General features: G+C 27.9%; 4 protein-coding genes across 7 annotated transcripts in view; 2 read left to right on the top strand and 2 right to left on the bottom strand.

Annotated features, from left to right (window-relative positions):
- LOC107069722 (arrestin homolog) overlaps window positions 1-4033 on the top strand; it is a 38197-nt gene extending 34164 nt beyond the window's left edge. For both annotated transcript variants that reach the window (XM_015327263.2, XM_015327259.2), the window contains 2 exons: window positions 2560-2841; window positions 2944-4033. In XM_015327263.2, the coding sequence (XP_015182749.2) occupies window positions 2560-2841; window positions 2944-3231 (570 nt within the window). In that variant the 3' untranslated portion in view covers window positions 3232-4033. The remainder of the gene's footprint in view (window positions 1-2559; window positions 2842-2943) is intronic.
- LOC107069725 (14 kDa phosphohistidine phosphatase) overlaps window positions 1-5196 on the bottom strand; it is a 43929-nt gene extending 38733 nt beyond the window's left edge. For 2 of the 3 annotated variants that reach the window (XM_015327267.2, XM_015327268.2), the window contains exons 1-2: window positions 5082-5196; window positions 4731-4907 (exon numbers count right to left, since the gene is read on the bottom strand). In XM_015327267.2, the coding sequence (XP_015182753.1) occupies window positions 4731-4907; window positions 5082-5142 (238 nt within the window). In that variant the 5' untranslated portion in view covers window positions 5143-5196. The remainder of the gene's footprint in view (window positions 1-4730; window positions 4908-5081) is intronic. The other variant, XM_015327266.2, reaches the window with a different exon arrangement.
- A 104-nt stretch (window positions 5197-5300) lies between these two features.
- Window positions 5301-6552, top strand: LOC107069723 (pseudouridylate synthase TRUB2, mitochondrial). Its single transcript, XM_015327264.2, has 4 exons — window positions 5301-5459; window positions 5535-5943; window positions 6041-6177; window positions 6277-6552. The coding sequence occupies exons 1-4, from the start codon at window positions 5324-5326 to the stop codon at window positions 6534-6536; spliced, it is 942 nt and encodes a 313-aa protein (XP_015182750.1). The 5' UTR covers window positions 5301-5323; the 3' UTR covers window positions 6537-6552.
- Window positions 6553-6741: 189 nt separating this feature from the next.
- Window positions 6742-12285, bottom strand: drosha (ribonuclease 3 drosha). The gene is made up of 10 exons (XM_015327258.2): window positions 11998-12285; window positions 10739-11713; window positions 10426-10669; window positions 10155-10346; window positions 9699-10056; window positions 9194-9611; window positions 8154-9105; window positions 7867-8076; window positions 7466-7788; window positions 6742-7382 (listed from the first exon to the last, which is right to left on the bottom strand). The coding sequence occupies exons 2-10, from the start codon at window positions 11692-11694 to the stop codon at window positions 7076-7078; spliced, it is 3960 nt and encodes a 1319-aa protein (XP_015182744.2). The 5' UTR covers window positions 11695-11713; window positions 11998-12285; the 3' UTR covers window positions 6742-7075.
- Between the last annotated feature and the right edge of the window lie 18 nt (window positions 12286-12303).

The raw sequence follows: 12303 nt of genomic DNA, 5'->3' as shown, positions 1-12303 counted from the left end.
GATATGTTTTTTTACTTATATATTATTCGTACATATTTTAATATATATATAATACAAAATATAAAAATATAAAATTAATATAAAAATAATATAAATATATATGTAGTAATAATATAAAATTAATATAAATATATATATATATATATATAGTAATAATATAAAATATATAAAAATATAAAATAAATATAAAAATATACATAAGTATATAAAATATATCATAGAATATGATACAACGTTAAAAAAGAAAAAAAATCTCTTCATCTTGACAAATATTAGAAACAAAGTAATATGATATTCTAGAAAGAAAATGTTATACTACATTCTCCGTCATATATTAATTCAAAGCTAAAAGGCAAGGATAGATTTAAACGCCATGGCAAATCGTATTTTGTGAATACCTCATTTATATAATACCTCGCTAAACTACGCTGAAGGACATTAAAAGCTAAATCTAATTTCGTCGAAACTAGAAAACAAAGCACAACGAATTAAACGTAACTTAACATAGAAAATCGCATAATTAGAAGGTTAAACGAGTATCGTTACTACGATTACCTTGCTTCTCTTCAAATAAATGTCATTAAGATCCACTTTATCGTAATGACTTCTCTTCTATCTCTTACAATTAGTCTTGTTTAGAAAAATCAGAAGACATTTGGAATTTCAAACGAAAGACTATTCAATTACTATTACAATTAATTATATACTCGGATATACTTTTCGAATAAAATAAAATAAAATAAAATAAAATAAATTTGAATTGTTCAATTCAAAGAAAAAACAAAAAAAATAAATACTTCTATAAATTTTAAACTATAATAATTGAAATCAATTAAAACAAAATCAATAAAAATCATTGAAAACACACGTGCATTAAAATAATATTCCTGTACGATGACAAATTTTGTAAATTATATATCTTAAAAGAGAAATTTGATGTTAAAAGAAAAAAAAAAAAAAAGGAAAAAAAGGAAAAACTTTACTCGAAAGTTTTTTCGTTACTTTGGTAAGACTTATGGTAGGGATTAAGTGTGCTATTTTTTGGCTACCCACACCCTTCGCTATTCTTTTTATATGTCCCTCACGGCCGATACTATTATGGTCGACCTTTTCTACTACAGGGAAAGAGAAAGAAAAAAAAAAAAGAAGAAAAACAAGAAAAATAAGAGAAAACATCACCTGTTCGTCCCTTCCGTCTCAATTACTTGCAAAAAATAAATCCATGATCAAAACCCAGACTAATATGATAGAAAACAAAATCTATGTTATTATCTAAAGAAAAAAAAAAAAGAAACAAAATATTAAATCATATTTTAATAATACAAAAAAAGGAATCCCATATATATGACTAAAAAATTTTTAATAATTTAACAATAGATTCTTCAATAAACAAAAGATGACACAAATATACAAATAATACCAATATTTAGAAAATCAACAAACGTCTGGTATACATCTTCCCCTATTTAAACGAGAACAATAGTAGTATCATTTGTTTGAAAAAGAAAATGCATCGACATGGACAAACGTGACTATAAAACGTGGTCAATCCTAGTTTATTATTATTATTATTATTATTATTATTATTATTATTATTATTATTATTTGTTATTGTGTTGTTGTTATTGTTGTTGCTTTAACCGGTGCTGTCTATAGCAGAAAGAGAATAAAGTTTAAACTACATTCATCTATTGATGAGAAAAATCAATTTTTAAAATAATATTATGAAAGTCTAGTTTAAATACATTCACGTATATATATACACACACACACACAAATATTAATAGTAACAGTATATATATATGTATAATTCTCTCTCTATTTCTTCTTTCTTCTCCATCTTTTACGTAAATCTTTATGTATAGATTAATTTATTCATTTAATATATCACGTATTGTCTGCTATAGGAAAATTCATATTTCTAAGGATATTTAATGAGAAAAGGAGAAAGAGAGACAGAAATAGGAGGAGGAGGAGGAGGAGGAGGAGGAGGAGGAGGAGGAGACAGGGGAAAAGTATTAAATCAGTTAAATGTGAAAATACTTCATTTGATTAAATTTCAAACTAATATATATATATAGAGAGAAAGAGATAATGAATAGTAGCATTCATGTCATAGGAAATTCAACATTCTATTTATTGTTATTTGTAGAAGCCACTAAGAGAATGAGATAGAGAAAGAGAGAGGGAGAGAGAGTAAATATGATGTATTAATTCTACTGATATCTCTGTAAATGGTTAGTTAAATGTTCCCTCCTATTTCTATATGTATGTATAGAAACGTAGGTATATAACTGTTCAATAATATTCCTATAGTTATATATAGATTTGTATTTACTGAGAATATCCGTACGAATTAATAGAACAACACGTTTCGTTGTTGTATATATGTATGCGTGTATATACACGAAATGTTTATTAAATCTTTGAATCTATTATTACTCTGATGGATTGATATACTTCAAAAGAACACTTTCATCTAAGAAAACTTTTTATTAACTATATCTTTATCTTTCATTTGTTTTTTAATTGTTTTTTTTTTCTATGTGTGTGTTCTAGGTTTTCGTCGTTCAACATGTCGATGTGTGTATGTTCAGCAATGGCAAATTTAAAAACGTGGTAGCTCTTATATCTTCTAAAGAGGGCTGTCCTATAGGACCAGGATCAAGTTTGAAAAAATCTTACACCTTGAAACCTATCAAAGGGTCCAGTAAGAATTGGATTGCTTTGGAAGATGGTAATAGTAGGATCGGTGGTACCTTAGCTTCTACGATCGTTTGTCCTGGAAACGGTCCAGAAGATAGGAATGTTTTTGCTATTTACGTGTCATATTACGTTAAGGTATTTTACAAGAAAAAATTATCTCTCGTTTTTATTTATGTAAATTTATATGTAAATTAATGGGATAGATTTTTGACTGTTTCATTAACATTATTCTTATAGGTGAAACTGATAATATCAACAATAGGAGGTGATGTTTCCTTAAAATTACCATTCACTTTAACTGATACCACTACTGATCCAGATATCGTTGAATACCCATCACCGATTAGAGAATTTTCTAAACCTTTGAGAAAAATGGAGGATATTAACGAACATCCGGATAAGTATGATTGTAATCAAACGAAAAACAAGGAATCGATATTGAAGACTATTGAGAAGACAAATAAACAATCAAGAATTACCGATGTTGATCTAATAGAACAATGTGAAGAGGAAGACAGTACCTGAGAGCTGGTTAAAACTGACGAGATGTCTACTCGACAGTCGCAGAAAGATAATAACGATGTTAAAAATTATCAATTGAAGAATTCTAATGAGAAAGACTGTAAGTTAGGTTTTAGTATACAAAGAGCATGGTGCTGTTTCAGAAGAGCCTCTTAGTGCGACTGGAATATGAAATAACATTTAAGATTATTGATAGAAATGAAAATATGTGAAGTGTGCGTTGAATGATTGTCATATTGGAAATGTGTCGAGAAAGTAGATATTTTTTGAAAATACATTTTCATGCTCCAGAGAAAGGTTCCTTCATTCATCGTCATTTTATCGACTGATTTTAAATTATCAATTTGCAGTACGAAGAATTGGGAGCTTCCTTTAATATTTTAACTTTCTTACGCTAATAACATATATATATGTATATGTATTTCGATTTGATATATACAAAGCTGGCAAATATTTGGTGAAACAGAAGAGTCTTACGTTCAAATAGAAAAAGCTTCGTGGTAATAATGATTGAGATTTACTGCGATCAAAAAATATGTCAATTGAATAAAAATATAAAGAATAGTTATTCTTAATAATAGAATGATGAATATAAATACGTGTAAAAGGAAATATGGAATGATATATCAAACTTATCTATTGATGGAACTTCCAAATGTTTATTACATTCATATTATTATGTAAATCTTTGAAAACTAATTAAATATATCAACTGCCAGTCTAAATATGTTGGAATTTAAAGTTACTATGTTTTTTCAAGGTACTATTGTTGCAAGAAAAAGAAAAAACAAAAAAGAGAAAATAATATGGACATTCCATCAAAACTATTTCTTAAAACTAAAGAAAATAAATAATAATATTAATAATAAAAATCAACAAAAGAGATATAAAATTTCGCAAGCATATTTTTCTTAAAACTGATGTACGTAGAAATTATTTTGTAGACTTTTCACAAATAAGATTTTCAAATGCATCAGCATGTTTTATATATGTGTATAAAAAATGTTATTAAAAAAAGAAAGAAAAATGTAATCCAGTAGTATTACAGAAAATCTTTTATTCTAATTAATTGTCATAAATTATAAATTCATAAATCTGTATAGAGTATGTTTTTAATACTGTAAATATTATATGTAAGACATATATAAGAAATTTAAAATATCGCATATAATAATAATATAATAATAATAATAATAATAATAATAATAATAATAATAATAATAATAATAATAATAATAATAATATCATACAAATGTATAATTTGTTGTGTAACTATGGTTTTTATTTTCATCCATGCAATAAATAAGAAGTATACGTCAACAGAAATATAAGGGAAGTAAATAATAAATAAATTAACCTAAAATCATGAATGATTCTACGATACATAAAATCCCCCATGAGCGTTATCAAAACTATTGTAATATTTAATTATTATTTATGACGTTAACATTTTATTATATTGATAGATGAATATGCAATTGTCAAATACAATAGTGACTTACCATGCCATGCTGCACTGAGATAACCTCTAACAACTGGTTTGTAGTCATCGGTGGCTTTATCATGAATATTTAATAACATATATTTAAAAACTCCCTTTCCATCGATATCTACTTCAGGCACTTCACTAAGATATTTAGACATCTTCGTGGAAAACCATTGGCTATTAATAGGAACACCTAGAAAAAAAAACGAGTTATGCAAGTTATTTGAATTGCATTTATTACTGTATATCAAAAAGAAAAACTTGTCTAAACTTTTCAAATCTTGTCAAAACATTTAGAACAAAGTTTAAAGTATTTTTTAATATATAAATTAAAAATTATTATTTTTTAAATAAAATTTTAACATACTTAATTGCAAAGGCCGGTTAACATAAAGCTGGAATATGCACTTACTAACCTTCAAAATCATATTTCTTATTAGATGTCACTTCGAAACAGGTAGCGACATCAGATGGTCAATTTTGGTACTGAACAATCATAACCTGAAATTTATAAACATTTAATTTGGTTATTATTACGCGAGAATAATTAATATTAATTATTATAAAGATATTTATAATAAAACATAATTAATATTACAAGTTAAAATAATGTCTATGAGTTCTGTTGTACCATGCAAAGCAAGCATAGGTTGGAATTTATTGAATGGTGTATTTGTTATATATAAACCAGCATTATTACATTTTTTAAGTGTACGAGAAACTCTAATAAAAAATATATGTAAAGGTAAATATATTATTAATTACAAATCTAACGTTAATTATTTCATTTATTTACGAATAATAATATTTTTTTGCATAGACTTAAATGAAATGATTGTTAGGCCGCCTACTGATTACGTTGTAATTGAAGGAAATACAAATGAAACTATGAGTGTTACTGTTCGTCCTAATTATGGAGACGATCCATTAATTGTAGGACCACGTTATCAAGAAAGAGATATTACACTTACTGTTGCTAATATTTTAAAGCCAGATAGTTGTGGTGTTTTAGTATGCGGTATCAACAAAGGTAATTCGTTGATTCACAAAATTAGAGCCTCTAAACCAGCACGGTTTTACAGACTCAAAGGTATCTTAGGACAGGCAACTGATAATCAATTTAAAACCGGTAAAATAGTTGAAAAATCTACATACAAACATGTACAAAGATTTCACATTGATAGAATATGTGCCTCGATGCAATCTTCTCATCAAAGAAAAATGTTCGAGTAAGTAGTCATTTGTATATTTATATAAATCTTTAAAATCGTGTGTGTGAAGTGTGAAAAATATAGTTAATATATATGATTTGAATGAATATTTCAGATTATGTGGAGTCGATATCCAAAGTCAAGAAGCATATGAATTAGCAGTACAAGGTTTGATTAGGCCAGCTGATTCTAGTATTCCTGTATTATATGAAATAAAATGTATAGATTTCCAACCACCAGAATTTACGCTTGGTAAGATTAAATTATTAAATTAAAATAATTAAACAAACTCATATATTGCATGCAATTTGTTAATCAAATAAGATTTAAATACATATATATTATTTGTAGAAATTGTCTGTATCAATGAGTACGAACAATATTTAAAGACGTTAGTTCATGATCTGGGTATGGAAGTTCGTTCTACAGCTACTTGTACACAAGTACAATGTTTCAAATATGGATTATTTGATCTACAACATGCACTGTTATCTAAAAAGTGGGATATGTATTCTATTTTAGATAATATGAGAGTATGTAGAAAAATATTAAAAGAAAATGATTATTTGATAGAACAAACTAGTCCCACTTTGATAGAAAATAATGAATAAATTTTGTTTAAATAAATACACGTGTATATATTCTGTATATATAACTATTTATGTCAATAATTTTGCCTCATTGAAAAAACTAGTTTTCATTCGATCACTAAAGTTAAACGACATAAGCATAGTTAGAACATGGATCAATTACCATTTTGCAATACCATGCAGTGTTGACTTCAGAGAGTAGCATCAATGTTGTGGTGGAATGATGTTGATATAAAAAAAATTCTTTATATATAATAAACATCATCGATTATATTTTTTAATACTTAATAGGCTTCTACACTTCTTCTATCGGAAAATCATAATTCACATATTTTTTAATTACTTTTCTTATTCAAAGATCCCCATAAACTTAGAATATTTATATTTATTTTCAATAAACAACTAATAATCAGTTGTTAATTATAAACATGATTAAAAAACAAAAAATATTTCAGAAAGTGATAAGAATTTCGTAGATTCTCTGTTAATGTTTTATAATAACGTAATTATAACGATAAAATGTTCTTTTTCGATCAAAATAAATTAACATATCACAGATCTTATGTTTTAATTTTTTTACGATGTTGGCTGGAATCTGAATCGTCTGATCTATCGCTAAATTTTGTAAATTTATCTTTCATTTTGTGTTTATTTGGCCATTGTTGCATCTTCATACTTTTCGCTATTACTCTCTTTTGATGATCTAACTGTGGAAACAGATTTTGACTTTTTTCAAGAGCTTCTTTGGCAGAATTCATTTCTGCTTCTTGAATACTATGTCCTGATGCTTTGGCTAATCTTTTTCCTTGGAAATAAACAGCAACTGTATAAACTCTTGTATTTGTTGGTCCCTTGCATTCGATTACTCTGTAAGAATTTTAATATAATTAATAGAAAACAAAAATTATAGAGAGATAGAATTTAAATTCTTTATATTCATTCGTATTTACTTGTATACTGGTATATCTGGCTCGCCACCGTCCATCGTTCTTAAAGTTAAACAACATTGTTGTAATTTACTCTTGGGATCATTCCAATCTTGATTCATAATAAAATCTTGTAATCGTGGAAAGAAGCAGACATCGCAGAAAACATGACAATATTCTAAACCTTTGTCAACGTACAAGGCCCCTAAGAAAGCTTCTAATAAATCTGCTCTATCTTTAGTTTTCAACTCAGCTTTTGGATTTCCGTAAAGAGCGTACTTCGTCATTCCTAGATCATCACACACAACTGCTTGCGTTTTGTTATTTACAAGCGAACTTCTTAATAGCTGTTAAAAATAATTTTTTTAAATAATTAATGAATCGTTGAATAAGTTTAAATAGATATAAATGTATAAAATACTTACAGATAAATGTCCTTCATGATGTTCGGGAAAAAATTTATATAAGTATTCCGAAACTATAAGTTGAAGAACTGTATCTCCTAGAAATTCTAAACGTTGATTTGAACCAAGAGTCAAATTAGTATATCCTATACTACGATCGGTAAATGCTCTTGCTAAAAGACGAATATGACTGAATTCTATACCAATGGATTCTTCAAACTTTGTTAGTTTCTAATAACATAAATAATTCTTATTAATAATTAGTAAATAATATCATTATTTTATATACATTTATTACTTTATTATACCTGTAGTAATTCAAAGCTTTGAATCCATTGTCTATCACCTGTCGGTTCTTGCTCCTGTAAAGGATGTTTAGGATAATTCACCCAAATTTTGGCAAGATCTTCTTCATCCTTAAAGAGAGTTTCACCAAAGATTCTATCAGCTACTTCTATTCCTCCATCAAGGAATAATGAACCCATAAGTGCTTCAAAACAGTTCGCCATAGCATGTCTTAATTCTAAATCATGGCATAAATCGCTGCCATGCGCGTAAAGCATATATTCTTCTAAATTAAGTTTTTTTGCCAAAACAGCAAGATGCTGATTCTGTACAATTGCTGCTCTGTACGTAGCTAATCCACCTTCTTCTAAATCAGGAAACATGTGGAAAAGATGAATGGATGTGAGAAATTCGACGACTGCATCTCCAAGAAATTCTAATCTTTCGTTATGAGCTATGGAAGATTCTGTTTCTCGTCTAGCTCCAAATCTTGACATTATGTTAATTAACGTATTTATACCGCGTTTACGTGTATTCATGTAATGTATTCGACGATCACCATATTCTGGCTGTCTTATTCCACAATTGGTTAATGAATTTCTAGCGTGATCTGGATTTGTGCCAAAGTTTTCTCGATAACTGGGATGCGTTAATGCAAGTTGAAGAAGGTATCTATTGTTAAATTCATAACCCAATGTACGTTCTAGATTATCCAAAGATTTATGAAATCTTAAGTGACATACAAGTACAGGTATTAACATTGCGTGTTGTACTATGTCACACATAATTCCTGTTCTATAAAATCCTTCTGAGCTTACATCGACTGTAACGTTACGTTTCATTTTACTCTGCGTTCTCAATTCTTGCAATTTATTCTCTTTTGCTTCGAGTTTTCTTTTATCCTCGAAAGATGGTTTGGGCATATTAACTAACAAATGACGAAATTTGACATAATCTCTCCATGCTTTTTGATAACTAAAATGGAAATAAATAGTAGACGAATAATACAAGGAGATTTTAATAAAATTATTAGAAAAATAATTCATCAAGTAAATAAACTTACTCTGCATTTCCAGCATAACTGAGCTGTGGCGGTCTTATACCAAAATGTACAATTTCAGGATAAGCGATAACTCCTGGTGGTTGATCGACTTGATTTCTGTCCAGTTGATCAACACGAACGCTACAAGGTTTCTTTCCAGGATACGTTACAACCATCCCTTTAACTTCATCAGCAAAATTTTGCCACTTATATTGTGGCATTTCAATTAATCTAGGTAGATCTTCTGGTTCTATTAAAAGAGTACTACTTTTTATTAAATAGTTTAAAACCTCATTCATGGATAAAATTTCTTGTCCGTTATCTGCTAAGTCACGTACAAATCTTGGCATAAAATGAAATTGTCCACAGCCAGATTTATCTTGGGCAGCTTGTAAATCGAAATCTACAAGCTCTAATATTTCTCTGAATAAATATGTTTCTAAAATAAAATAAAAAATGTACACATTATGGCAATAATATTAAACAAATATTTATAATTACAGATATTATTATTCAATATACTTACGAAAATAATCTAACTCTTGTATAGTAAAGTTTTCAGGTAGCTTTTCATCTATATAAAGAATTGTGTATTCTATGTTAAATCTTATTACTTTGCACGTTGGCAATTTAACAAGAGGAAAATGTGATAACATAGAAAATCCTTCAAATATAAATTCATGCTCGTCATGCTTGATAATTGTTGGCGTTTTAGTTAGAAAATTAGTTGGAGGACTGATTGTTATTCTATAGTGATACAACTTATCAGCATTATTTGAATTAAGATTGCATTTATTTATTGCACCTTCGCCGGCATAAATTCCGTGTCTTATACCAGATCTTCGTGATTTGGCACTGCATCTACACAATGGTCCATCATTCATCTATATAACAATACAAAGTTTTTCGTATAAATAAAAATAATACAAATGATAAAAAGTTATTATTTTTATTTTCATTTATAAAATTCATTAAACGTTACCTCTCCAGGATCATTAAACCACATTTCAGGATGTAATCTTTGAGGATGTTGTTTCTTAGTCATTAATTCTTCCATTGTTCTGTCATCCTCATCTATAGAGCTATCACTGTCTGATGATGAACTGCTACAAGCTTCTGATTTATGCTTGCACAAACGAGCTTTAGTTTTCCTTGGTGGTGGCTCATATGGAGGCTTCAAAAATAATAGTATAAGTTATCTTGACTACATTTAATAATAATTTATTTAACATATTCAAATTTATTTAACATACTTGTAGTGCACGTGCAGCAGCTGCTCTATCTATAAGGATATTTTTAAACAAATCACATAAATCACGCAACTTCTGCGTACCCTTCATTATCTTTGGATTAATTTCATCTCTCGTGTAATACAAGTCAGCTGGTGCAGTACGGGTCCAAATTTTACGTTCATTTTCCATTATACCTTCCGGACCCATAGCCGACAATTCATCCATTTTTCTTTCCATATCTTTGCTGGTCGCGCAGTAATTACGCCTATTTAAAAAAACTTATATATAAATTTGTTCTTTCTCATACTTATACATTTAATTACTATTTACTTACCTATATTTTTCTAATAATAATTCTCGTTCAGTTGGACATTTTGATTTTAACATCGAACTACTTCTACTATTTGGACTAATTGTTTTTGAGGATCGATACTCTGGAGATCTTGATCTTCTTCTGCTTCTACTACTCGTATAAGATCTTTCAGAGGACGATACATGACTGCCATATCTTCTATACGAACCCCTTCGTTTCGAATCTCCATCATCATGCGAATAATCTCTTGAACTCGATCTATTATCTCGTTTATATTTATATTTATCTCTTTGATCATCATATCTTGATCTGCGTGGCGATCTACTAGATCTAGATCTAGTTTCAGGACTTTTAGAACGTTTTCTGCTACTCGTATGATTTCGAGATGATTCCATGTTGTTATATCTCCATTCGGACGGTTTATTCTTTTGTGAACTTTTCATAATCATTTGATTATCCTTTTGCAATCTATTAACTTCAGACCAAGACGTAGTAGGATTATTTTGCATTGTTGACCAACTTGACGAGCTATTACTATTCCATTCATTGTTAAAATTATCAGGATATACATTTCTTGAATTCCAGTTGGAATTATAATTCTCTGTAGTAAAGTTTTCTGATTGAGAGAACGAAGAAGACTGATAATAATTTTTATTACATTGCATCGTTGTTTGATTTGAATACGAATCATCTGTATTATACGTGGTACCAGTATTATCCTGATACGTTGGAGGAATGCTATGAAATGACATAAATTGATTAGCTGACTTGTCATCTGGTATTGCTGCAGGAACTGGCATATTATAAGACGGTGGAGGTTGATTAAAATTAGCTGGTGGAAAATTCGGTGGTGGTTGACTAAAATTTGGTGGAGGAAAAGTTGATGGCATAACAGGATAATATCCTGCACTTTGCATTTGTGTTACACCAGAATTCCAAAAATATTGTTGCCCGGTATTTGGTGGAAGATTTGCCATTTTTTTGGATGAAATTTATCTACAAATTTATAAAATATCTTTTATAAAAGTCAAGACCAATGATATAAAAATATAATTACTATTACTTAATTAAAATAGTAGTGTATTTTTATATGAAAATAAATTATATAATTGCATTATTTATATGAAATGTTATTAAAGAAGGTTATGCATGTAAACAACTTTGTATCAAATTAGGTTATGTAATCTTACTATGCATACAAAATGAAAAATATTTATATAAATATTTTTGTTTTTATCTTTGGATACAATATTATTTATATAATTTTATATTTTTTTTACCTTTTATGTAGATGTGTGTGTATATAAATATATATAAATCACTGAATATATAGAAAATATATCAAAATAATTAATGAATTACTTGCATAGTTCAATTTTTTGTTCACCAACTATTTAATCATTTTTTCACTGGATTCGATATAATATATAAAAACAACACTTTTAAAAAAATATATGCGTTAATTCGGCATGAACAACAATTATTTCAAATATTTATAACATTGTAAAACATATCTACCCAAAAAGTATGAACAATGATACCAACCTATTCTTACAATCTTACAATAAATATAAAAATTCATAAGA

Source organism: Polistes dominula, unplaced genomic scaffold (assembly GCF_049000335.1).
Source record: "Polistes dominula isolate Pdom_NZ unplaced genomic scaffold, Pdom_raw_medaka contig_23, whole genome shotgun sequence".
In the NCBI taxonomy this organism is placed as follows: domain Eukaryota; kingdom Metazoa; phylum Arthropoda; class Insecta; order Hymenoptera; family Vespidae; genus Polistes; species Polistes dominula.
The sequence above is the reverse complement of the archived record's forward strand: the minus strand, read 5'-3'. Positions and strand labels throughout refer to the sequence as shown.